The 26,687-nt window shown below is 45.3% G+C and overlaps 1 protein-coding gene across 2 annotated transcripts in view; it reads right to left on the reverse strand.

The window, feature by feature from the left end:
- Window positions 1–775: 775 nt before the first annotated feature.
- LOC119394127 (glycine receptor subunit alpha-2-like) overlaps window positions 776–26,687 on the reverse strand; it is a 304,765-nt gene continuing 278,853 nt past the window's right edge. Inside the window, exons 1-9 of one of the 2 annotated variants that reach the window (XM_037661377.2) lie at window positions 12,819–12,957; window positions 11,024–11,154; window positions 9,968–10,035; window positions 9,163–9,392; window positions 7,196–7,278; window positions 6,927–7,061; window positions 3,879–4,020; window positions 1,806–2,025; window positions 776–980 (exon numbers count right to left, since the gene is read on the reverse strand). In XM_037661377.2, the coding sequence (XP_037517305.1) occupies window positions 813–980; window positions 1,806–2,025; window positions 3,879–4,020; window positions 6,927–7,061; window positions 7,196–7,278; window positions 9,163–9,392; window positions 9,968–10,035; window positions 11,024–11,154; window positions 12,819–12,874 (1,233 nt within the window). In that variant the 5' untranslated portion in view covers window positions 12,875–12,957 and the 3' untranslated portion in view covers window positions 776–812. Of the gene's footprint in view, window positions 981–1,805; window positions 2,026–3,878; window positions 4,021–6,926; window positions 7,062–7,195; window positions 7,279–9,162; window positions 9,393–9,967; window positions 10,036–11,023; window positions 11,155–12,818; window positions 12,958–26,687 lie in introns of those variants that run through there. The other variant, XM_037661378.2, reaches the window with a different exon arrangement.

The raw sequence follows: 26,687 nt of genomic DNA on the forward strand, positions 1-26,687 counted from the left end.
CGCGCGAGCACAGCTGGGGACTGTGAAAAAAAAAAATGGATAAAACTTTTTGTCGTTTTACTAGGAACATTATCGATGCTGTTTTCGTCATTCATCTGAAGCTTGAGACAGACAAAAAGCGAACTTAAACAGCGGAACAGCGCACGAAGCAAGCGCGTTATATATGCCGGCGCGTCACGGCGGGCATCGAAGAGTCCTTGCCGTGACGTCATCCACGCCTCCCGCCAGGCGGCGCCACCCCAACTTCTCGGGGCTAATACAGGTGGCATAAGTTTCCTTGTCGTCAATGGTGAATGAAGAATAAGATAAAAATACAGAAGTGTTAAAATATGTCGTCTTAGAACCCTAAAACACACCCCTCACCGTAACAGGAAGCCTGATAAGCCTGAACATAAGCAGAAACGAAAGGCGGGTGCTGACGCCGTCTTGAAATGCTGCACCATGCAGAAGGCCATGATGTCACAAAATTTCACGGTGTCTGCTCAGGCGTTAATCTTTTAAGCAAGAGCTATTTTTAACGATACATCTCTTATCAGTTAAACTCTTCGAAATGAGCCAGACCAAACTTGCGATGCTTAAACAACCTTTACTTAGCCGAAACGATCCAAGTGCAAAAGTGTACGTTCAAAGCAGCGATTTCACATTGACTTACCAGTGCTGTAGCGTCAATTAGTAGACGCTAATCTAGATTTTCAGCTTCGACAATCAGCCTATTACTGCAAAATTTGTCGTAACGTGTCTTTTAAATAACGCTTTTTTCAGTATATAATAATTAAAATGTTCTATTTATTCTCCCTTTAAGACCTCTCTTCTCACATCCTATCGGCATCCACAAGAGGTCTGCTGAGGTACACAGACCAGTAGACGATGTTCAGTGCTAGGAACAACAGCGGGAACATCGCCCGTGAGTAACGTTCCACGGTGAGGGCTCTCTTCTGATTCAAAGGAAGGCCGCTCGGGTCTTTTGGGTACTTGTCCTTCTGGAATTTCAACAAAACGGGCACGAACGATGAAGACAAACGCCCCATAAAAGGCAAACCAGCGCCTGACTATTCAGACCTGCGGCATCTGAGAAGCTTTAGCTCAGGTATTCCGTTCGATGTGCATAAATTGGCACATACTCTGTTTCGAACATAGCGTGCAATAATCCGGCAGCGCTGCCAGGGAAGTTTGCTCCAGCGATGTGCGAGCGGCTACATTTTACACATTATGCGCTACGTCACACACCAACCTCCCCAGTGGTTCCTGAAGCAGACCGGGGAAGCACGCACTCTTACGTATTATGTTAAGGTACTAATCGTTATGTTTAAGGTTGAGCGGTCGTTGACCAGAGCCCCATTTCGATCTGAAAGCCAGAACTCAGGAGATCTGAGTAACCGGGTAAATAATGCACGTTATCAGCTGCTCATTAACTCTCGCTAGTCTCGCCTGAATCAGGCAGCGACTATCATGGTTTATATATTCACTACGTCGAAAAAGATTTGCTATTAATTCAGAGGGGTACTTTACTGCACCGCATCTCACTTGAGCAAGGAGGGTGGTCATAAGTAAAACCTGAAAAATTGTTTGTAGAACTACAGTACATAGAGGATACTAATAAAGAGCTTGGCGGCGCTAGCCGTCACCCCGATTCTAAGGACATGCTCCTCACACCCATCAATCCATCCAACCAACAACGCTAGTCGGTATTAGCACCTCGGACATATAAATGTAATGGAATGCAATATGGAATACCCACATGCCACAATTCGTACAACCTGAAAAAAAAAATCTGCATGCAATTATTTAGTTGCCATTTCCCTCACCTTGAAGACACTCAGTGCTTGTGAGAATTCGGCGCGAGTGAGTCTGCTTCGGAAGAGGTAGTTGGCGATGCCAAACTCGATCAGTGATCCGATAATGAGGAGTATGCACGCAACAAGCCAAACGTCGACGGCCTTGTTGTAAGCCACCTTGGGCAGGTGTGTGCTCAGGGACAGGTAGATGCTCGCCATCGTCAGCAACGTGTTCACTCCGATGATGGCTCTGTGTACATTTGAAAAATTAAGCGAACAACAGCGTCAAGACGTGTTAATTCTTAGGCCAGTTGGTTCATACTTGCAGTAAAGCAGCCCCAGAGAAAACAAGGAACCAGATGATCTCTTCATCTGGTCCCTTTTTTTTTCGCTGGCGCCGTTTTACTGCAAAAGCAACAGCGTTTGCATGTACTCAAGCTTGGCGCGTGGGTTGCTGCGAACTAGCATAGAAAGAATTGTGGCGAATTGGGCCTGTTGGTTGATCATCTTAAACACTTCGCAGCGCAAGAAAAACAGACACAAAGGAAACGACACCAGACAACACACGAACGCTAACTACCAACAAAGGTTCATTGAAGATCACATGCGTATATATGCCGTGCTCAAACATCGTCGCGCATGCGCACACTACTTTCTCAGAAAGTACAACTGTTTATCTGAAAGGTGTACAGAGGGAGTGCTGAAACATGCTGAACCCAATGAAGATTTTTTTTCTGCCTCTATAATCTCGCGAGTGAGCCTATCACTACTTTTGACGACAGTACACTGTGCGAAAATAGGTTCACAGCCACAAGGCCCGCAATGCATTCCCAACCAGCCGTCATGTGCAGTTTTCTTTACAGTTTGCGCATGCTCTTTCAAACGTTCATTTATAGACATCGCCCTCTCTGCCCTATGCATTGTCTACCACAAGACAGCGGAATACTGTAAACTACATTAGTAGCACAGGCAACAAATGAACCTTTGTGCTGCTTTTTGCAGCCTCGTTGAACACGAGAGTTCCTCTCATTGCAGAGTTTAATGAGCTTCTGTGGTGCTAAGAACACAATTTTCACTTTTCAGCGACCAGCAATTTTCTTGATATTGTGGGGCAGCTTGTGAGTACAAGGCATAACGGCCACTTTTTGATGTGCATCGGTTGATGCACCCTGTGAACGATTGTTCTGCATGCGCATGTCTGGTGTCGTTTCCTTTGTGTCTGTTTTTCCTGCGCCGCGAAGTGTTGTAGCACAGAAAGCTTATGTGTGCGTTACCCTAAGTGCGGGAGCAATCCAACCTTAGCTAAAAATTGAAATTCGCTGTAGACAAAGTCTGAAGGTTTGAAAGTTCATTTAATACAAGACATCTGTATAGTTACAAAAAACACACTTTTGGGACTCAGCAAATTAGCTAAGGAGGTCTATACCGATTTTTATTGGGGAAAAAATCATCTATGCCAGCTGCTAAGTATTAGATGCTGTCTTAATACGGCGCGTTTATCTTACATCCTATGTGTTGTATGCGAGCTGAATGCGTTCAGATGTATGTGTTCAATTAAAAAGAACCTATTGCATGGTTATACGTCCCTCGACAACAAACGGAACAAGCTGTGCCGCTATGTACCGTGAAAAGCGTCTATCGAGTGGCTGTGTTCCTTCACCATGCTTTCCACTCGATACTAAATCACGAATATAAAAGCAAAACATTTTAGATGGCAATAATGTAAATAACTCCTTGATGTTTTCTAAGATATTCAATAAAATAAAACGTTTTAATACTGCAGAAACGGAAGAAAAACAGAAAGAACACATATGGCGAGAGCGCGCACACGTAATGCGCCCTTTATAGAACTTACGTGCATCTCGCACACCAGGCATCTCGCAACATGTATGAAAGGGTTTTTTTAGCAAATGCTAGGAAGCACGAGTTATTTCTTCAGTCTTACGAGATATCAGTTACGTTTCCAATGCATCATCAATATTTTTTGTTACTTTTTTTTTTCTTAATCGACCACTTGCTCAATTAGTCTCGACCTCCGGGACTTCAGTCGTGGCATTGGCTACTGTATCGTTGTATCTGCTGTTCTTTCGTGGGCTCACTAACCTGGGTGGAATGAAGTCCGGCCTGATCCACGCGGAAAGCCAAGACACAAACACCAGTATGTAAATGGGCAAGTACGTCTGGATCATGTGGAAACCTTGCTGCCTTTCTAGTAGGAAGGTAACCTGGAGGCACGAAAAAGACCCTAGACAAAAAAGACAGAGCAAAAAGGCGTTTTCATCTCTAAATTGACCTATGCCTTCACAAGCTAGCAGCCGGCTCTTCACAGTGAAAATTCCTTTAGTGATTTTATATTGGCGATATCAGAAGCGGCGTGCAAAGTTTAATCACCTAAAGTGCCCCAAAACGCTGTTAAAACATGGCCCGGAATATTACTTCAATAATAGATCAACATTGCGCGCAAGGACCACTAAGGGTGGTGAAGAGGTTGCCTTTGAACTCAAGAACATGGTCTAGACCAGCAACAAGTTCACGACATTCCCTCAGGGCACGCCTTTGTCGCAGGTTGCAGGTTCGGTTTGCGCACCGTACCCGCAGTACGATATTCAGAGCAATGCCCATTCAAAAACAAATGTGTCATATTCGTCGTTGTGGCAATCCCTTCGCACATATGTCACTAATGTACACTGAAGCTACAAAGGTGAATGTCATAAATATAAAAAGAAAATTTTGTACTGATGCTGCTGCGCATACGTCGAAAGGATACACGAAGGTACAAACTACAATATAGCCACACGACTAGCAAGATTTTTGTGTACCTTAGAGACTATGGTTCTGGTACTGCCATTGCGTGCACTTGGGTTGTGCGCAGATTATAATGTTCGGAGATTAAAGCTGAAGTCGTACGCATAAGAAAGAGCGCAGCTGACGTGAAGTCACGTAGTGTATTGTACAGGCAATCTTATGCTGAGTTCATCTGGTGGCGGTGGTGATCAAAATTTTTGTTTTTATGTGCGATTACAACCTCACCTGATAGCATTTGTTACTGGGAAGGAATGCAAAATACATGGGGCTCAGATTCAGTGGACAAATTCCGTATGACAAAGTTAAGGTTCCTCTTCTTTCACAGGGTGATGCGAAACGATGCATATTGCGCATCGAAAGTAGGGTAGACGACTCAATCATGTGATCGAATGAAAAACTTGGCCGCTGCGCCCTGCGAAAGTGAATGTCCAGCGAAGCTGTATCAAACACAACACATGCTGATGGGAGGTGTGGGGGTAATATGTTTTTTTACCTTAGAGTAATAGTAGTGTTTTTCTTGTGTCTTTAATTTTCGTGGTCTACCCATGGCAGTCTTATATTAGCTGAATGAGTTGCTAGACGGGTCTCCCTTTTATATATGAAAGCTGGAAACACACGTGGGGAGAAGGAAGGGCCGTTTGGCGTCATTCGAAGCCCTTCTGTGAAGTGCAAAGCAGCTGCAACCTAATCTTGACCGGGAACGCGTGGGACGGTGTTCCCATTGTTCACAGGCGCCTTATCATCTAGCATGTGATTTTGATGCTTGTTTTGTGGTTTTCCTTAATGAAACGAATACTGAGCTCTGTTCTGCGTGCCTGATTGCAAAGAAAGATACGCCGTTTGCCTTCAATTGTTAAAGGGCCCCTAAACCACTCTGAGGTCGAGATTTAGTTGTGACGTTGCCATTGTGCGCAAGACTACAGCGAACTCGTTCGTCGGCTCGTCTGTCCGCCTCTCCGAATGCCCTTCCTCAGCGTCCGAGGTGAAAACGCAACGGGCGCGGACATCTGCTAGCAGATAAGCACGCGAGCGCGAGCGTCTGTTGGTGGTTTAGCAGGGGCCTGGCGTTTTGTTTTTTGTTCACGGAGACGGAACCTTTGCGGGGTAGCGGTATAAAGCTTTGTTGTAAGGCGACGTTGATGTTCTCACCGCCGATGGCCAACGCTCACCAACGTTTACAGTAATTTGGCCTGCACTAGCCTTCACTAGCCTTCACCAGCCATTAGTTAGCAAAGATGTGGCTCGGCTAACCGACATTTGCTAATATTTAGCCAGCATTTGCACCATTCAGCCAACATTATAGGCAAACCGTAGTCGTCATTAGCCGTAACTTAGCTAACGCTGTCCAACATAAACCAGTGCTAATCAGTGCTACTAGTGTGCAAGTAAGTACGGTATATATATAGTTAAATTTATCGCTCAGAAATTACTTGGCTTATCTTGTAACAGAATGGTAATGAGAACTAACAGACAATCAACCCAAGAAAACTATGACGTTTAAATGTACAGATACATCCAATAAAGCGGAGGATGACCGCCGCCGTAGCTCAGTGGTAGAGCATCGGACGCGTTATTCAAAGGTTGCAGGTTCGGTCCTTGCCGGCGGAAAGTTGTCTTTTGGTTCGCTTTCATTTCGTCAGACTTATATCAAAATTATCACAAATAACATCCCATATACTTTCCTAGGGTTGATTGTTGTTCTCATCAACAATAACTTGTAGGTTTGGCCGAGTCGGTTCATCTTGCGAATAACCTGAAGCAACGCGAAAAAAACGAGGACAACGAAGGAACACATACAACACACCAGCGCCACACAAGCGCTATTCCTGCTGTGTGTATTCCTTCGTCGTCCTCGTTTTTTTCTTTTCGCGCTGCTTCAAGCTATACTCATTATGTTGTGTTTGAGAAAGAAAAACGAGGCCTTAAATTCCTCTTCTTGTAACGGAATGTGAAGGAAAAATACTGAAGCAAGGTGTGGGAGCGGGCTAGTTGGTATTCCATAATGCTAAAACTTTAGCGCAAAACGAGCACAGCGGACAAGTGTCCCCTTTTGCGTTGACTGATATCTGTGTAATCACATGTGACAGGTATATATGTGTGTGTTGCTTTAATAAACGATAATTGGAAGTTAGCGCTTGTCTTCGTCGTTTCTTTGTCCGCTGTGCTCGTTTTGCGCTAAAGTTTTAGCATTAAGGAAAAAGGCCTTGAAAAACGTATTCGATAAGACGGCCGCTTCCAAAGAGATAGGATGAATAGAACTCGATTATCTCGCTCTCGGCATTTGAAGTAGGAAAAAATAACGCTACGCAATGGAAAGGAAGAACAAGTCGGTGCCAAGACACATACCTTTTTCGAGGTCAATGGTGTAGTTCTCGTACGACATGTCTATGAGGTTGAAATCCTGCATGTGGAACGGCCTATCCAAATGTACAGGGTCGACTTCTCGCCAAACGAACTCCACTTGGCTGAGTGTGTTGATATCTGGCAGAGAAAAATGAAGCTGGCGGTTCCGAGAGAGAATACAAAATAGCGCAGAAACGTCGTACTGCACCCCTCTCGAGACTCGTTCAAGGAAATGAAAAAAAAAAAGATGAAACAAAGACTGTGTGACTTACATGGACGAAGCTGGGCGAAGCACCTCTGCTTGTCGAACGGAAAGTAGTAGAAGAACATCAAACAGGAAAGCCTCAAACTCAACCTGCGCAGCATCAGAGATTCATGGCCGCTCAGGAGGCGATGAATGAATCAACGAACTTAATTAACTTGCTTGAACATTTCTATTTCGCTGGGTACTGCTGCCATTTTTCAGTTATATTGCTCGGAGTAATTTTACGGCATGCGGTAGCAAGCAATGTTGCGTGTTGCCACATGCATGTGTAAAGTTGCAGGAGGCACGATGCGGCCTTTGTAATCGAGAGCAAACCTTGACCTAGTACCAAGGTTTGATGACGTATACACTTGTCCTTGCACAATGGTCAACGTAACAATACAAAGAAAGTGATCTCCGAGAAGAAATCAAGTGGTCACGAATACGTCATACTGACTAAAAAATTACAGCATATCCACGGGGTGAATGATGATGAGTGGGGCGAAGCTCCGGAGGGAATCATCGGTAAACCGTGAAGCTCTTCCTTGAAATTCGCCCAGTACATCATATAAAGAGTGTGAAACACCGTGTATATATTAAACATCAAACTTTTATTGTACTGTTGGTTTACGTGGTCCCTTCATTATCACCGCTTTGTGATCGGTGAAATGCAGGGAAAGTGTCCGCTTCCGAGCGAAAGAGAAAGCGCGCCAAGAGCGAGCGCCTTGTCTGCCACCATCCGGCGACTCCGAGCGAAAGAGAAAGCTCGCCAAGAGCGAGCGCCTTTTACGATCGCAGGCATCCAATGACATGCGCCATTCGCATTATACAAACACCATTTGTCATCTTTAAACAGCAACTCTAAGAAATGCATGACACGCCATCTAGTGAGCAATTCAATAAACTAGAGCTGGCTACATACATACTACTACAGAGGAGGGAACGACCCACACCCCAAGGAGCTTCGCCCCTAATATATTATTATCGCAGCCTTTCGAACTGTTAATCTGGTTAGCGCAAGTCTTCATGGTAAATGCGAAATGAAAGAAAAATTATAGATACCGCCAGATATGCACTCCTTAAAATAAAACCACTTTAGACAACCGAAATTGTGGAGTGCTTGTGTACGGGCTTTTTTATCAAATGTGATGTAATTTATTACTCTTTACAAGCGCATTCTAGCACTGTGTTGTAATTTTGTACACATTCCGTCAGCAGGCCACAAGGCAGAAGGAGGAGGATCATACACCGAAGTGGATGTTGTATTGGACCACGCAGTGATTTTTGCTTATGTATACGTTTCTGTGGCCTAAGCTGCTGGCGGAAAAACAAACTAATAGATGGCGTGTGATTTTGCTTTGTGCTGCACAAAACCATCAGCCTGATAAAGCGAGCTGAGTGTTTAACGTTCACGCTTTACTTCCCACAGACGCTATTGCGGCCACAGAACTCTTCGAGCTTTCCTGAAGGTACTTGTCGTAATCCTCGAAGCGGCAGCTCGCGCAATAACTGCAAAAACTACGGCAGTGCGGTGTGCTTTCTGTCGTTGCTCACAGGTGGCGCGTCGGTTCGCTAACCTATGAAGCTCTCCCCTTGAGAACATTAACGAAAAAGTTTAAGAAAACACAAACAAACAATGATACACACAACACAGCGCATGTGTTATGTACATCATTGTTTGTCGGTGTTTTCCTAAGATTTTCGGCTGCTGTTCTCAAGATCATTCGCAAAACTAGCTCGCCGGTACCACCTAATAAAAAATCTCTTCATTGGCTCGCCCATGTTTCAGAACTGAGTTTCGCAACTAGTGTGATGGGTGAACTCTGTGTCTTCTTACTACCCATTATCGAGCTTCTAGAGGGATATTGTAACGCCAAGCGTGTGAATATACGTGCGTCGTCTTTAATAGTAATCTTCTGCTCCGTTTCTCCCACTATACACGTCTGATGCTGATGATGTTAGAGTAAGCATGCTTCAGAGAGTTAAACTGCGCACCTGATGCTGATGAGCACGTCCCCGTCTGGTGACAGCCTGAGCAGCTGGTTGGGCATGGTGACGGAGTGAGTGCGCACCTCTTCGGCGTTCACGAAGTACAGGTCAGGCTTCCACATGCGCCCCAACAAGGCAGCACCGTTCACCGTCAAGTTATCCATGTGGCCGAAGCGCCGCAGTGATATTCTAGGGTCCCGCCAGGCTTGTCGGAAAAATATGTCCATTTCATAATCCTGAAATACGGGTGTCAATGCAGGAAAGTGAAAATGTAGTACCCAAGTATAATACCTTGTATTGCACTGGCCTACTAGCTAGGTTAAACTCCTAAAACCAATAAAACCTGGCATTAAAGTGACGAGCAGAAAGTGTTCGCGTGCTGCGGCAAACAATATGCTGGGTTGGTATGCAATAAATAATATTAATTGTTGGGGTTTTTTGTCCCAAAACGACGATATGATTATGACAGACACCGTAGTGGAGGCTCCAGAAATTTCGACCACCTGGTGTCCTTTAAAGTGCACCTTAATCTAAGTAGACGGGTCTCTAGCCTTTTGCCTCCATCGAAATGCGGCCGCCGCGGCTGGAATTAAATCCCGCGACTTTGGGGTGAGCAGTCGAGCACCTTAACTACGGTAACACCGCGGCGGGTTCGCATGCAACAAAGCGATATGAGAAATATTGTAAAACATTTTTTTTGCGGCTTCCATACGCTTGCCGGGCCGTGTGCATCAAAAGCGGTGAAACTGCTACGTGATTAGCAATGATAAGTGCAGAACTTGCTCAGTTACTTGAACTGCTACTGGCTCACCATGTCCTCCGCATTCATGGGGCCAAGCGTATTGATACGCATGTCCACTACAACTTTCGTGGGTTCTCCTGCATAAGAAACGATACAGGGTATTCCTTTATTGAGAATACTTCAATCCGAAAAAGTTTCGTCATATAAGGGTCACTGAAAAAAAAAAGCCACTTGGTGCACAAAGACCGAGAATCCACATGACTTCTCGGTCTTTGTGCACTAGCAATACAGCAATAGTGTTAAAAATCTCTTATTGGTATTTTTAAGAACTGTTTTCACAAAGGAGTACCCGAAGGGGTAGCAACGCAATTTCTATTATTAGCGGAGGCGACTGAATGGGCACTTTTATGATCAAACTTGTGCTATCTGATGACAATCTACTATGAATTCTGTATTACGATATCGATATTCGATGACCGCGAGGCGGAGATCCGCATTGCCTATCTTTACACAGCCTGCCACGCATTACTGTTCTAATGTAGGCAGTAAATACTTACACCAGCAGCAGTACGTTGCAAGGTTCCTTGTGTAGTATAGTTAGTTCTAGAACATTTAAGAATAGATTTACTTCATGTATTGCCATTCTTTCTCTTCAGTAACCAGTTCCTCACCACCTAATGAGCAGCAATGTATTAATCTTGATACATTCGTTTATGTGAGTTGCCGTTAATCATGGACAATGGACATCACCGGAACGTCGCTTACACGAACAATGACATTTAGCTTAACCATTTGCGGACGCACGCGTCATTTCGAACAGATAGCCTTCAATTTCTTTGTTTAGCACTCTCTCTTCTCTAAGAAAGGTTAACTTTAATATTCACAGATTTCCATCGCAACAGCATAACACTCGTATGATGGAACTCGCCATGAAGATACCAAAATGCAGCGGGTACAATGCTAAGATAAATATGTAAAATACTTTAGTTCACACTGTGACAGAATGAACAATTATTTCTCTCTCTCTCTCTTCTCTTATTTACGATTAACGTTCCTTGTTGATGACGTCACACTTCAACGTACTACATGCTTTGTGCAGAACAGAATTGAATATTCTGCTTTCACCTGTGCCGTATGTGGGCCAAGCACGCTTGTCGTATCCATCGAACAATTCGTCCAGGTCTGGCAGCTGGTGAAAGTTCAAAGCGTTGTAAGAAACTGAACCCGGCCTCGGTATGTACGGAACTGCAACTGAGCTGAATAGGACAAGAACAGAAAGGAAAGTCTAATAAGTTATCCTATTATAATAATAATGGCAAGGCAGCAAGTACAGGTATTTTTTTTTTTTTTTCAAAAGCAATAATGCTTGGCTGGGAACAATTCCCTAAATTCTTCTCATATTAAAAAACACCAGACTTTTTTTAACCCCCAGAAGAAAGCGAATGGAAGAGACCTGTAAGATGACAGTGAATCATGGCGATCAGAAAGAAGCCCCATTGGTCACTGAGATTGTGAGAATCATTTTTTTTTACGAACCTTAGCAATAATAAATACAGGAGTAATCAAATCTTTGTAACTTGAGTACATCTCAAAATTAAGCTATTGCTTGCATCTTAACTGCCTAAAAAAGTAGTTGATCTTGCCTCAGTGCGCTTACTTTCTCAAAGCCGTAGATTCCAGGATGCCCCAGTGAACCAGTGAAACGACACAATTACATTCAGCAAAGACAGTTTCTTTTTTATCATCACCAACCGTTGATGTCGCCTCTTCTTTTCTTGAATTGAAACAGGGTTAAATTTTGAGACAGAAGTGTCTCCGTAATTTCTTTCTTGATTATTTTAATACTGCTGTGCCAACGTATACTCACGACAGCATAGGCCGTGTCTGTCCACTTCCGCATTTTTAACCTAATTTTCCCGACAGCGTTTGAACAAAACAACAACTGGCGAAGGTCAATGTTGGGGTAATGTCATGTTTACTTGCATTTTATGTCATGTTCCTTTGCCTTGCATCGCCATGTATATATCGTGTTATGTTCTATTACGTTGAATTTTTTTTTATTAATAGGGCCGTCGCTACTTTCAGGAAAAGCGCAACTTAAATTTTAGCATCTTCTGATCGGCGCGTCACAACCATATCCACACCTCAATTCCTAGCGGGACTGCATCGCCGTTTCTGCATTCTGAAACGGCCGTTACCCACCCGCACGCTGCGAACAAAGGTCGATAAAGGCAAACATCTTGGCAGTTTAGTCCAAAGAGTAATACAATGACAAAGTATATAAGAAGCTTCAGCGCAACAGTAAAAGTATACACACGCGCGTTGGATAAAGTGAACCACCCGTTCACCACCCGCTCGATAAAGTGAAGCTTCACTTCAACTTAGGCGGTGGCCTTCTACAAATTTGGCCGGAACATTTAACTGGCTATTTATAAAGCTAGATATGTTTCCATGAATAGCGCTTAGGAATCCATAAAGGCGCACACTTTTGTTAAGGCGGCTAAAGCTTTCAGCAAAGTTAACAATACTGATAGAATCAAACAGGCTATCATCACATTAAGCTCACTTAGACACTCAAAACCGCTGCAGAGCTTGTTCTTCGTGCGCTTATACTGTTGTGCCGAATAATAATATCTGAGGTTTTACATCCCAAAACCACGATATTATGAAAGACGCCGTAGTGAAGGACTCCGGAAATTTAGACCATCTGGTGTTCTTTAACATGCACTGACATCGCCAATACACGGGCCTCTAGCATTCCGCCTCTAACCAAATGCGACCGCCGCGGCTGGGATCGAACCCGCGACCTTCGGGTCAGCAGGTCAGCACCATAACCACTGCTAGACCGCTGCGGACGTTGCGCCTAATGCTCTAAAACGAGTTCGTACGATGAACATTGAACAACAAGCAAGACACTCACGTTTCTTCCGGCATGAACAGCATTATCAGAGGGAAGCACGTAAGGATACTTCTCATGGTTGTATTATGAAGAGTCAGAACATCGCATGCTCCAACAAACGTGACCACCGCTGGGAGATCCTAGTACCTTATCAACTTATAACAGCCTCGCAAAGTGCAGCTCGAGCCCCAACAACGCTGTCATTTTGTTCTCAAGGTCGTCGCTGTTCAATTGTTGTCCCAAGTTGACTGACGTTTCCACCGCGGTGAGGGTCGCGAAAAGTAGGTCCTTACTGTGTGGCTGATGCGCGCAGGCCACTGAAGCGCAATCAGAACTCTCGTAAAAATAAGTTGTCGCGAAATATATCACACGAACAGGCAACGCAAGTTTTAGACATCGCAAAGTTGGTTGAGAATAAACTAAATCATGTACGAGGAAAAGAACAGCTGTTTGAAGTTTCGTCACGTGTCTATAGCGAGCATATCTGGAGAACGATTATCCGAAGAGCGAGCCGGGTGACGTTTTCATTAAGTCAGTTTAAGTAATCAGACCTGCCTTTCCCGTAGGCGGCGTTGGCTGCGCACGACGTGATAAGGACAGTGTAAATGAAGGAGGAGGAAAGCATCCATTCCAATTAGCAAGCTAGAGCAAGCTGCAGTAGACGTCAGCCTCCCATTAGCTTTCTCCGTGGTACAATCTGAGAACTCTTCAATCTTCTCACAACTTCCTTCCAATGATAGAACACATTAACGTCTGCGCTAACTGGTTAGAGAGAGATAAGGAATACAAGAAAGGCAAGGAAATTAACTTGACTATGTCCACTTCGCTACCTACCAGTACGGGGAGGGGAATAACGGGATAAAAGACACACGCACGCAGGCACGCACGCACACACACAAACACGCGCGCGCGCGCGCACACAGAAAGAGAGAGAGAGAGAAAGCCATCAGTGCACGCATTTCACAACACACAGCGCAGCGTATCACTTGCGGTCGCTCAATTAACCTTTCCGTTACGGGAAGCGCCCGGAAGGGCCACTAGGAGGGGGGAGGGGGGCGTCTCGCCCCCAAATTTCTGCCCCCCCTCCCCTCCGCGCCAATGCACTCACTTGTCGTTGATTCACCCGCCCCCCTAGTGGCGTAGCCGAGGGGTGGCATCCCCCCCGCCCCTCGAAATTTATTTCTGCCATGGAACAGAAAATGACACTCGACCCCACTTTCCTGCCCAGAGCCCAGTTCAAATCAAGGACGAACGCCCTCTCCCTACACGCCGAAACAAATTATTGCCTATGCCACTGCCCCCACCCCATAACAAAATCTTGCCGCCTTTACTGCTTTCCATGGAGTGCATTAGCGCGCCGAATCTCAAGCATTCTCTGTGGCGTCACACAGCGAGATCTTTTAGAAAGTAGAGACGGGCGCCCGGCCTCCGAGAGTAAAACGTGCACCGGTGAGGCCTCGGAGGCCGTGCGTACAGCCGCGCGCAGACTGCAGCGCTCTCGAACGTTTCAGAAATGCTCAACCGCCAAGTCCTACCTTTTACTTTCCGCAAGAGATGGCGGCACGTGCGTGCTTCTAACCGGCGGCGGCAAGTTTGAGCCATCGGAAATTCACAAAGCAGACACGTTTCCCAACACCATCTGCTTTTTGCTTCGAGCAGTCGTAAGGTGTGATAAAGAATTTTGACGTGAGTGCGGCTGTTGATAAATGTTAAAATTTTTGTTCAATTCTTGATTGTACCCTGTATGACTATATTTCGCGACTTTTCAACGCTGTGCAGCCTCCGCTTGAACGTGGTAAGCTGTATCATATCTGTCGTGACACCTTAACCAGGTTGTAGAGTTGCGCGTAGGTCTGGCTCGCAACCACAGCTATGCGGCGAAGCTGAACTCCGTTTTTGCAGGCGACATGCGTACCGTGTCGCCGATCGTCATGTTTGGCGGGTCGAATAGCGGTGATTGACTTAACTGTCGATGTCCAGTGTCAATCCAGTTCGCTGCAGTGGCGGCGACGAGAAATATAAAACTTGGCCCGAGCGTCAGCTTCTGCGCAATGCATGGCTGTTAGCGGCGTTCGGAAGACAGACGCGCAACTGTGCTACCTAAAGTAGCGTATACAGTAACCCCTACGTATTTCCGATACATCATGGGAAGTATTGCATAAATTGATCGACCAGGTACTCCTGTGGCCGGAGTCACTGAAGGTATAAATGTGCTTGGGCAGTTCAGCAGTTCAAGTTTAATGCGAAAAACCAGACGTCAACGCTTATGTTTTTTTTTTAACAAAGAAACACGAATGGCAAAGACAGATGGCTATAGGTCAGTGGTAACAACGATTAATATTTTATCAATGATTTTCTTGATTGTACTTGCATTATGGGACGTTGAAACTGTAGAAAAATCAAGCCAGTTGGTGCTCATTTTCCTTTGCACCCGTCCGCTTTCCTTACCCTTCGACAATTACGTTCTGAACCTGCGTCATGTAATGTACTGTTACTGTCGCTAACAGGTTCGCGTAGAAATTATTGCTCTCTGAAGAAACGTATTGCCTGGAACAGAAACACATATCGCTGCAAATATGAGCACTTGAAAGCCAATTTGCCAGCGCTCATGCAGTTACTGCTAAATACCCGCTCGCACGCTCCTTAATACAATCCGAGGCACAAATCAATATTTTTAAGGCGAAAGCCTTAGATGCCTCATCAAACGCGAAAATTGACCATCGGCGGCGTCGGCGTCCCACGTCGGTGGCGTCAACCCGAGTGATGCAAAAAATCATCAGCGTGCGATGACGTCACCATATGACGTCATCACGACGTCACAAGTCACCGAAAATGTGTGACTTCATTACGACGCCACTATGACGTCAAGTGAAAAGTGGGCCGAATACGGAGGCAGTGCAAAACCACCTTGGATGCAGAAAGCTCTCGGAAGGGGGCGGAGGAGGATCAAAATATTGAATGTGAAGCAAGGAAGAAAAAGAGGTCTTTCGCCTTCCAGTCGTTTTGGCGAATGCATAAACGACTCTATGAGTTTTTTTTTTAGCTTATTCACCAAACAGGGGAACATCGGTCAGCGCTGTCGCTGCAGCATCCTGCTTCAAGTCACGCGATTAAAGAAAGCTATTTGCTAGAGTGTATCACGACAGCTTTTGCTCAAGTGTCTGTCCATTATCCCTGCGAGTGCAACTGTCTTCCACTACACTTATTTACCACCACTAGGTTTATTTCTTTTATTTTACTCTGTTTAAACCTCCGGGCCATACGCGGAATAATCACGTAATTATTTACCTCCATAGGGACGCCTGATGGTTTAACATGGCAAGAAAACATGGTGAATGCCTGTGTGCGCGTATGTCTGTGCACCTGCGTGCGAACACACACGTAGACGCGCGCTCATACACGGAAACATACATACGCGCCCTGGGCAAAGTATGCGGCCTGTGTTTGGGAGCTACCAAACCAAGGTTACACGCCTCAGTACTTGGCCGCCACGGTGGTACAGTGGTTATGGTGCTCGGCTGCTGACCCCAAAGACGCCGGCTCGATCTCCGCCCGCAGTGGTCGCATTTCGATGGAGGCGAAATGCTAGAGGCTCGTGTTCCTAGATTGAACTGCAGGTTAAAAAACCCCAGGTAGCCGAAATTTTGGGAGCCTTCCACTGCGGCCTGTCTCATAATCGTATCGTGGTTTTGGCCCGTAAAACCCCAGAAATTATTAACTGTGCCGCAGTACATCGCTTTTCAGAAACGGGGAACAAACACTTAAGCCAAGATGGCGTCAAGTCATTCATTATAAACGTCTACTAATTACATGTCTAGAGGAAGGGAAACTAACCACCAGATGCGGGAACATCTGTCATGGCAGCTTAGCGACTAAGGTGCCGCACTGCTGAGCTCCAGGACGATGGTTTGATTCCCTGCCACGACCGCCGCATTTCGATGTGGGCAAATGCCAAAAAAAAAAAACACCCGTGTACTTAACTTAATGTGAGCTTGAAGGAAACCCAGGTGGTCAAACTTAATCCGGAGTCACGTGACAAAACCACGATTCCCTCATAGTTTTGTCACGTTAAACTCAAAAGTGCACGTAACTTTTTAATTACATTGGGATAACTTCTTGGGCGAGTTGGTTTTTACTGAGCATATCGTAGTAACGCAAAGTTCGTAAAAGAAACGAAACAGAAGAAACAAAGGAAAGAAAGACAGGCCCTACACTCACAACTGGTTATTCAAAAGGAAGGTTTCCTGTATATACACAAACACGTGCACGCGCAGATGCACGAAAACGAGACATCGGGGCCAAGCAGGCAATGTAGACATGTCGCCACCCTCAAATATTTAACAATCTCATTTCAGCCTCATAGAGCGTAACAGGTGTTAGACTGAAGCATGGATGACCAATGGTATGGATATGGTTTCTTGAAAGTAAAGAAGGGCAGGCGCAAAATTTAAGGTGAATTTTGCGACTTTCAAGATGAATCGATACCAAGTAGCCCAAATTGCGTTATTGCTGCGTATGGATATGGGTTTGGCTACGACTTTTAAATACATGCGGGATTACATTTTTAGTCGACGAACTACGCGGATCCGACGAATTTCCATTGACAAACGCAATGATTTGATGTATTCCAGCGCTTTCTCTACCATTTTTTAGACAGCACTTAATCGATCAGGTGTCGGGACATTGAACTCCATAAATAGGGCTCTGAATTACTTCATAGAAAACCCTGACAGTATATTTATGTTGAAGCTCTTCATGCTATCCTGGTTATAAGTTCTCATTCTTATTCGCACGTATGTTTTATACCCTCTAATGATTTAAAGCTTCTGTTCCCTTCTCCTTTTTAATACCCGTTGACCGTAAACCAAGCTATACCAAAACCTGCTAACTGGGAAGACCGGCCTCTTCCGGCATCGTTAATTTTCCTCTGAAAGAAAACCCGCGGGGTGTCGGCCTCCATATACCAGCCGGTGAAATTTAATTGCTTCGCCTTCAGTCCTCCTCGTAAACGCTCTACACGCGCTAATTGACTACCTTAACGGCACCTAAATGTTGCCGCGGCGAACGCATATGGCTCGACATTCATTTTGCTTTATTAAACGCTAGTTTCGAGGAGCCTGAATGCACTTCTTTCTTTCTTTTTCTTTCTTTCTTTCTTTCTTTCTTTCTTTCTTTCTTTCTTTCTTTCTTTCTTTCTTTCTTTCTTTCTTTCTTTCTTTCTTTCTTTCTTTCTTTCTTTCTTTCTTTCTTTCTTTCTTTCTTTCTTTCTTTCTTTCTTTCTTTCTTTCTTTCTGTGACCTGAAATACGCGTAAGGAATCAGACTTCTTTTTACCCGCAATTGCACTTTTGCAGCGCCCATGCCCAGGAGGAACCCAATTTCTGTGCTACGCAGATGTTGTAACGGGACGTTCTTATCGCACTCCATGTGGCTGCTGACCTGTGTGTGTGTGCGTGCGCGTGTGCATGGCGAGTGAGCAAGCACTGGCGCCGCTCGATGGGCTTGTGGTCTTCTATAACTGTATACGCCCAAGCACTCAATAAAGACCCGAAAGGAAGGCAGGGAGCCGTCGACGAGGCAAGAAAGAAAAAAGATAACCGGCGCTACCAACGAAGAGTGCGATTCGTGCTTTCGGGAGCGGGAGACACAAAAGAACAAGATACGAAAAGGTGTCTTCCACGGCAGCCGGGAAGATTGCACCTGCTCGTTTGACTCCGCTGTGTTACCCTTATACCTGCATGCATACAGAAACAACTCGGTACCGCTTCTCCCCGGACGCGAAGAGAAACTAAAGAGAATGACAGACGAGGGAGGAGGAAGAGTAGGGGGAGGGTACGGTGCGCGTCTTTGCTGGTGACGCTATTCTGTGTGTTTTTACGCGCTTTCGAGATGCGCGCTGACTGCTGCTGCGAAGTATTGCTGCCTCTGTATAGTGCGTTCATTCTAACTGGAACCCTGCTAGCGGAGTGATGCGGACGTGGTAGCGACTTCGCAATTAAGGCGGCAGCACGCTTTATTTCTTTTTTTTTTAATCTTATTTCCTGACGAGAACGCTGTAAGTGTTTGAATGGCGCTTCGCGTCCGCATACATGACATTGGAGGCTGCTTATTTATTTATTTATTTATTTATTTATTTATTTATTTATTTATTAATTTATTTATTTATTTATTTATTTATTTATTTATTTATTTATTTATTAGAAAGCCGTCGTACAAACAGCATGCGCGAAGGAACCAGCCCAAACGTGATCTTTTCTCTTTCACTCTGGTTGTCATCTGTGTCTCACCTGGAAAACAGGCACGTCGGATGTCGCATGGAGTTGGAAGCAGCGAAGCCTGTATATCAATGTAGACGTTGTCTTAAGCCTAAATTTTGCTCTAGGATTTGATGGAAAGTGGGAAAGACAGATAGAGAGTTATGTCAAAAGTCACAATCAGTCCTTTTCTTTTTTTATGTTTAGAAATCCGCAGTCACTACCTGTCCTCAGTAGACATATTCCCTTACCCCTTCCAGTGCCTAGCTACCTGTCGCAAAGCGTTGTTCTCTGCCGAGACTACTCAACATTACCTTAGTTTTAAGCATATTTATGTTCAGACCTACCATTCTCCTTTCCCTGTCCAAATCAGTAATCATGCTTTGCAGTTGGCCCTCTGAGTTGTCACTCAGCAAGGCAATGTCATCAGCCAATCGCAGGTTACTAAGGTGTTCTCCATTAATTCTTATCCATAACTCATTCCAATCCAGTGCTCTCATTAATAATTGTTGGGGTTTAATGACCCAAAACCACGTTTGATTATGGGAGACGCCGTCGTGGAGGGCTTCGGAAATTTTGACCATCTGGGGTTCTTTAAACTGCACCTAAATCTAAGTACACGGGCCTCAAGCATTTTCGCTTTAATCGAAAATGCGGCCGCCGCGGCCGGAATTCGATCCCGCGACCTGCGGGTCTGCAGTCGAGCACCATAACCACTAGACCACCTTGGCGGGTAATCCAGCGCTCTCGAAACGTCCTGCAAACACTGCAGTAAATAACATTGGAGATATCTCATCTCCCTGCACTACACCCTTCTATACTGAAATCTTATTATTTTCTTTATGGAGGACTACGGCGGCTGCACAGCCATAGCAGTCCACCATCAATTCAGCAGAGATGAAACCATCATTTTTTGGCGAATTCTGGTACCAAGCACATTCAAGCGGCAGCTTCTTGTGCCATATTCATGTTTCGGTTACATTCTTAATGAAGGAGAATACAACGCGCATGAATGCTCTTTTTTATACGAATAAATTATGCTGGTATTACAAACTTAAGATGTTGGTTAGTAACAGATGAGCATTTTCATCCCATCTTTGTAAAAACGAAAGCTCTTCCTTGCAGTTCAGAAGTCTTCAGCGTAGAACTGAAACAAAGGATGTCGACAGCGAAATTTTAATTTAGTCTTTTTCTCTCTTTACAAATGTTAACATCGTACATTTCAAGTTACTCATTGAACTTTCTTATTACAGGGGATAACGGATATGTGAGATTTGGAGTTACAAAAAAGCTTGAACATTTTTCACTCATTTAAGTGGTTCTTTTTTGTCTGTACCAACTGCCACAACAGAAAAAGGACTGAACGCAATTTTCCTGCGTCTTTGTGCGTCAGTTTAGTCAGGTATTGCGTGACAGCAGTATTGCTCTAAATTCATTGATTTTCGGCCTGAGATGAGCAAAAAAAAGTTAAATCTTGCCTTAAATGCGTAATTAGACCTCGCACATTGCACAATCGTTTACTAGCAATTGTATGGACTAACACTTACGAAATGTATTTTTTATGCTGAGCATGCGTATCGAGAATGAACACAAGAATTAAGGGGAAAAAAAAGAGAGAATATCGCAAAGCGCCTATCATTACTATCGTGACCGGGTCACCTATATGATAAATATTTTGCAGTAAACAACGCTAAATGGTGAGACAAGGTGAAACGAAAAGCAGTGCATGCTTATGTTTTCTTGTTTTTTCCTGTGGTTAGCGATATTTACTCTAATAATAATATCTGGGATTTAACGTCCCAAAACCACGATATGATTATGAGAGACGCCGTAGTGGAGGGCTCCGGAAATTTTGACCACCTGGGGTTCTTTAACGTGCACCTAAATCTAAGCACACGGGCCTCAAACATTTTCGCCTCCATCGAAAATGCAGCCGCCGCGGCCGGGATTCGATCCCGCGACCTTCCGTTCGCAGTCGAGTGCCATAACCACTAGACCACCGTGGCGGGGCAGCGATATTTACTCTAAAATGTGCTGATCTTGCTACAGAATTTGCTTTGAGATTCGGCAGACACTTTGCCGACGCGCGTGTCGATAGTACAGCTCTGAGATAACCAATTCGAAGGTTGATTGCACAATAGATCTCTGAGTGAGTGAGTGAGTGAGTGAGTGAGTGAGTGAGTGAGTGAGTGAGTGAGTGAGTGAGTGAGTGAGTGAGTGAGTGAGTGAGTGAGTGAAGTGAGTGAGTGAGTGAGTGAGTGAGTGAGTGAGTGGGGGGTTAGTGAGTGAGTGAGTGAGTGAGTGAGTGAGTGAGTGAGTGAGTGAGTGAGTGATGAGTGAGTGAGTGAGTGAGTGAGTGAGTGAGTGAGTGAGTGAGTGAGTGAGTGAGTGAGTGAGTGAGTGAGTGAGTGAGTGAGTGAGTGAGTGAGTGAGTGAGTGAGTGAGTGAGTGAGTGAGTGAGAATTCGGGACGTCAGCAGTCTGTTCATGTGAGGTAATTAGGAAACAAGCCATCGATTGGTCCATGTACGAGAGATATCAGTTGCGAATTGTCTCCTACCAAGCTGTGCCATGCAATCGTACTTCCGCTCTGCCCTGTCTCGCACGAATATCGTGTGCAATCAAGTGATTTCATTTGGCTTTGTGCGTTTTCGACTGTGCAAGCGGAGATAACAGCGTGTAGCCGAAAAGCGCGTAGTCCTGATAGACTCAACCCTTAGTGCTGACATTGTCCGCGTGTTTTATGGAGAAATAAGTGGCGAGGAGGAAGGGTAATGAAGGCGAGAAAGAAACCACTCTCTCGTCATTGAACTCAAAGTGGTTTAGGGGCCTTTTAGCTTTTTTAAGGCTGTATGTGTCATATTGGTTTGCTTCCTGTAATTCCAATAATTTTTTTTCTTCCTTTCAGCAAGTGCATGGCTGATACGGGCGAGAGCAACAATGTAGTTTCAGTGTGAGCATACGACGATGCTGTACAGGCGATGCAGTGCATGAAAGAAGCTCAAGATTTCCCAGCATGGAGTATGTAGTGGCGTCGGCCACGTTGAAAGAAAACCAACTAGACAGCATGGAAATATGCGGGGCCCTTGCGGCTGCATCGCGCGGTCGCAACACTCGGCAGCCTAGATATACTATGGAAAAATAGCTAAATTTATTTTTAAATTAATTTTACAGCGATTGTCACTGAGAAGGCCTTCTGTCAAGCGTCAGTGACTTAATGTAACAAATTATTCCCCCGCGCGAAATATTAGCGCAAATTTGCGAACCAGTTCCGATTATCTGCTCAATCGGAATGTTGCGATATTTCCCATAAATTCCAGGAAATAAGTTCGTCATCCACATTCTTTACAACTAATGAATAGACACATCCTCTAGCAATGTATTAATAATACCTGGGGTTTAACGTCCCAAAACCACGATATGATTATGAGAGACGCCGTAGTGGAGGGCTCCGGAAATTTTGACCACCTGGGGTTCTTTAACGTGCACCTAAATCTAAGTACATGGGCCTCACACATTTTTGCCTCCATCGAAAATGCAGCCGCCGCGGCCGGGATTCGATCCCGCGACCATCGGGCCAGCAGTCGAGCGCCATAACCACTAGAGCACCGTTCTCTAGCAATGTCGTTGTCAATACACGCGCGGAGTACTGCGGTTTTTTACCAGAACTTTATACAATCGAAGAACTTCGTCTTTTATACTAAAGAGAATACAGGTGGTTTCTATGAAGCCTATCTGCAAAAAATAGTTGAGTTTTTTAATGCTGCGGGAGTGACGATTGTTAAAAAACGATATATATGTGGTTCCCTGTTTCAAAATAAACATTGTTGAAAGTTGGCGTCTGTGCGTGTGTCACTTCTATCTTCGTCCGTGTCGTTTAAGCCTCATTTTGTTATCTAAACGTGTTTTGTTTTAACGCAACTGCAAAGTAGGGCAGCATTTAGAACGAAACGGAAATAACCTCTTTATTCTTCCTATTAAATTACGTAGAGCTGTCTACGTAACTTAATAAAGTCTGACCATGAAGCCCAAAAAGCTCTCGCAATATACGGCAGTCAAAGTGGCCTGTTTCGAGTGCTGTAGGAGAGGTCGACCGACTCGAGCGAAGGCGTGACGTGAAGATGCTCATCACCGTTTAATCCCCTTACCCCTTTCCCACCTTATCCCCAACAGCGACCAAGAGTCGTCTTTTTATTTCAATAAAGGTCACATTCATTCATTCATTCTTCCCATTCTGCTTACCCTTCGTTGTAGCCCGTCGTCTATGGCATCGAACTGCTGATCCCGGCAGTCTCACGTACGGTCCCTCCCATGGCGGCTGCATTTCGAAAATGGAGGGGGAGAGCGGAGGCTAAATGAAAAAACGGTCAAGTACACAGACTTGGGTATATGTTAATGAAGCTCAAGCGGTCAAAATTAATTCGAAGTTCCTCCCGACGCCGGGCATCGTAATCAGATTGTGACTTTGGCGCGTAAAACCTCCGAGTCTAGCTTGTTCTGCTGTAACATTTGTTGTCGTTGTTGTTGCTGCTGCGAAAGGGTTTCCTGGGAATGAGGGACCCACCCACCTATATGGGTTATCCCGAACTTGGACACTCGGACACACTGTTCCGGCAATAGAAGCTTATTTCATCCATTCCCCGAAATCCAACATGGAGATTTTGTTTAGCATACACTCGCGCAATAATTAATTGCATGAAGAGCATCGTAGCTGTAACCTTGTTACAGGTGGCACTTGGGTATCCTGTTTCAAACGCGCGGCAAATAAATATCAAGTTGTCATTAATAGCTGGTTAAGTAGGGCGAGCGATAATTCTAATTTCAGTATAATTAGGTATAGTTTAGATGACACCTTGACGGTCGGGCGGTAACAAGCCGAAACCGCCGCCGTTATTAACAAGGTAAAAACAAAATCAATAAAAAACGTCGACATAAATCAACGTTTAGCGCGCGCGCCCGGCACTTCACCTCGCGCCTATGGACACCAATTCCGCGCGCCTGCGGCTCACGTTCCTAATAAGCGTGCGGTGCGACTTATGCGGTGGTGAAGGCATCGCGAGAACCACGCCAATATATCATTTGCCACCGACTCGCTCGGCGTGTCGTCTTCACAAAACCGATCGTTTCAGCAAGCGTTTTGGGTATACCTCGGCGCGTAATTAGACTAAACTGCGCTGCGCGAAAACGAACAAACAAACAAACAAACAAACAAAAAAGGGTCTCAAAAGGACCCCAAAAGACAACGAAAGGTACTCCTGTATGTGGCCGGCGCTTCAGAGAGCGCGGTCGCTCGCTAGTCAGATCGCAAATTGCTCCTTGGCGTGCTCGGAGTCGTTAATCACTGCAGCTCAGGCCACTGACTCCAATGCGTCTCTGGTGCGAGAGATCTCGAATTTTTCTTTCCTTTCTCGCGGTTATATCACTAAAGGTACGTTTAATTTTATTCTTTTTTATAATTCAGTTTTTTTTTTCGTCGCCCGTGCTCTGCGGGTAGCGTAGAACTGAATGACACGCACACCTTCTGGTGCCACAGAAAAAAAAGAAAGAAAAAAGAAAAAAAGAAGAAAGAAAGAATAAGCTCTTAGTCGGGTGTTGCAGCGTGGATCAATATCGCTCGCTGCGTGTTCTGTCGCGGACAAGAGAAGAAACGATGCAAGAGACAAACTGAAGCAACGACACGGAGCTGAATGGAAACACTTCGGAGGCAGAAGCACACGTTGTTGGGCTAGTCGGTTCATGTTCTTTCAGAAGCCACGGATGTGGCTATTTCGCGCAAAGAAATCACAAGGGAAGGGCTTAACCCTTCCCTTGTGATTTCTTTGCGCGAAATAGCCACATCCATGGCTTCTGAAAGAGCACTTCGGAGACGGACGAAATATTGGCGCCACTTCCGTTTACTTACTGGGTGTCGGTGTAACGACAACTCCTAGGCGAAAACAAGGAAATTCATTACTTATTTACTGAGACAAAAGCTTCTTGCTGTTGTCGTTTTTAGACGCAGACGCTCTTTTGCGTAAGCTCTCACTTCATGTTCTAGGGTTGCCAGCACGCAGCAAATTTAGATGATAAGCATGGGTTGTACGACATAAAACAGCCGTTCAGCCGCCTACTTAACGGCGTTTGTTGTTGGTTTGTAAGCATGAGGCCCTGAATAATATGGTTATACACGACAATCGCAGAAGGGTGTGAATGTAGACCCTTGGATTTAACGTATGTATGCATAGTGAACACTGGTGTAACTGAAAATGGCGACGCAGCTTGTCTTTCGCTGTATGACACTCATCTTAACGAGCGATTGCTGAGTGAGTAACTATGTAGTCTAAACATGATCAAAGGTAAAAGGAAGACGCCGGCCAAATAGAAGAACTTTAAAATAAAAAAACGTTTCGGCTCCCGTACGGGGGCCTTGTCCACAATCGCTGGGGTGTCGCCACCGGGTGTCGCTGGCTCCAGCGACAACCCGTGTTCACGAATTTTTCATCCTTACTACGGCCAGAGTCATTCAATTCTCTTTATGGTCACGAAACCGCACCGTCACGTTATGGGCGAGCTTCATACGCTGCTCGAAAATGCCGCAACACGCCGCCGCTGCGCCACAGAGGCGATCGTCTGCGCCGTCCGCGTATTGAAATACTCGCGCAGTGCGAGACAAGCTCCTGGATATGGTATGTTTAAGTTAGCGGAAACGTTGTCTCAGGACTAGGATGCCTAACAGATGTTGCGTGCCGGGGTGCCGTTCGGGCTACAAGGGAACCAAAATGGTGCCGTTGTTTTCTTTACCATTAGATAAGCGGCAGCGCAAGATATGGAAGCGGGGCATACCACGGCAGGAAAGTGGCGATTTTAACTTAGAGTCTATGTATACACGTGTGTGTGAAAACCATTTCGATGCCTCGGACATTGTCACTGCGCATGACTTTAACATCAACGGCGACTCCGTGTCCCTGAAACGCGACAAACCAACGCTGAAGGCTGACGCCGTTCAAAGGATTTTTGAAGGACTTCCTTCGTATCTCACGAAGCGCAAACCTCGATCTCGCTCATCGACAATGAGACCACCATGCAAACGCCCACTTTAGTCGCCCTGTGAAGAGCTCCGAGCATTGCCGACGTCCTGTTTAGACCGCACCGTAACCACACAAATGGGCGTGTAACAGCTCGTATTTTTGCCTTTGTTTACAACTGGCACCGCTGGCACTTTGCTGCGAATGCACGGTGTTTAACTTGACGGAAATGTTAAAAAGTTGTAGCTATCGTAGTATAGTGCTGAGACAAAAGGAGCTTGCGAGGCCGCAGCGGCCGCATTCGATGAGGGCGACATGCAACAACACCAGTGCGCTGAGAATTAAGTACATCTAAAAGGACCCTAGGTGGGAAAAATCATTTAGAAGGCCCCTGCTACAGCGTTCGGAATTATATCTTGGTATTCTGTCGTTAATCCTCGAATTTTTTTAACACGAAAGTGTTTTATGCCGGGGTCCACCACGGCTCCACTGACGCATTTCCGTCACGAATATGACGTTGTAAAATATAGACTAACATTGGGCAAAGAAAACCAGAAGAAAAGGTTCCGTCACCAGGAATCGAACTTACGACCCCTCGCTCCGCAGCGCGAAACGATTCGGCCACGGACGGCAC

This window comes from Rhipicephalus sanguineus, chromosome 5 (genome assembly GCF_013339695.2).
Source record: "Rhipicephalus sanguineus isolate Rsan-2018 chromosome 5, BIME_Rsan_1.4, whole genome shotgun sequence".
Classification (NCBI taxonomy): domain Eukaryota; kingdom Metazoa; phylum Arthropoda; class Arachnida; order Ixodida; family Ixodidae; genus Rhipicephalus; species Rhipicephalus sanguineus.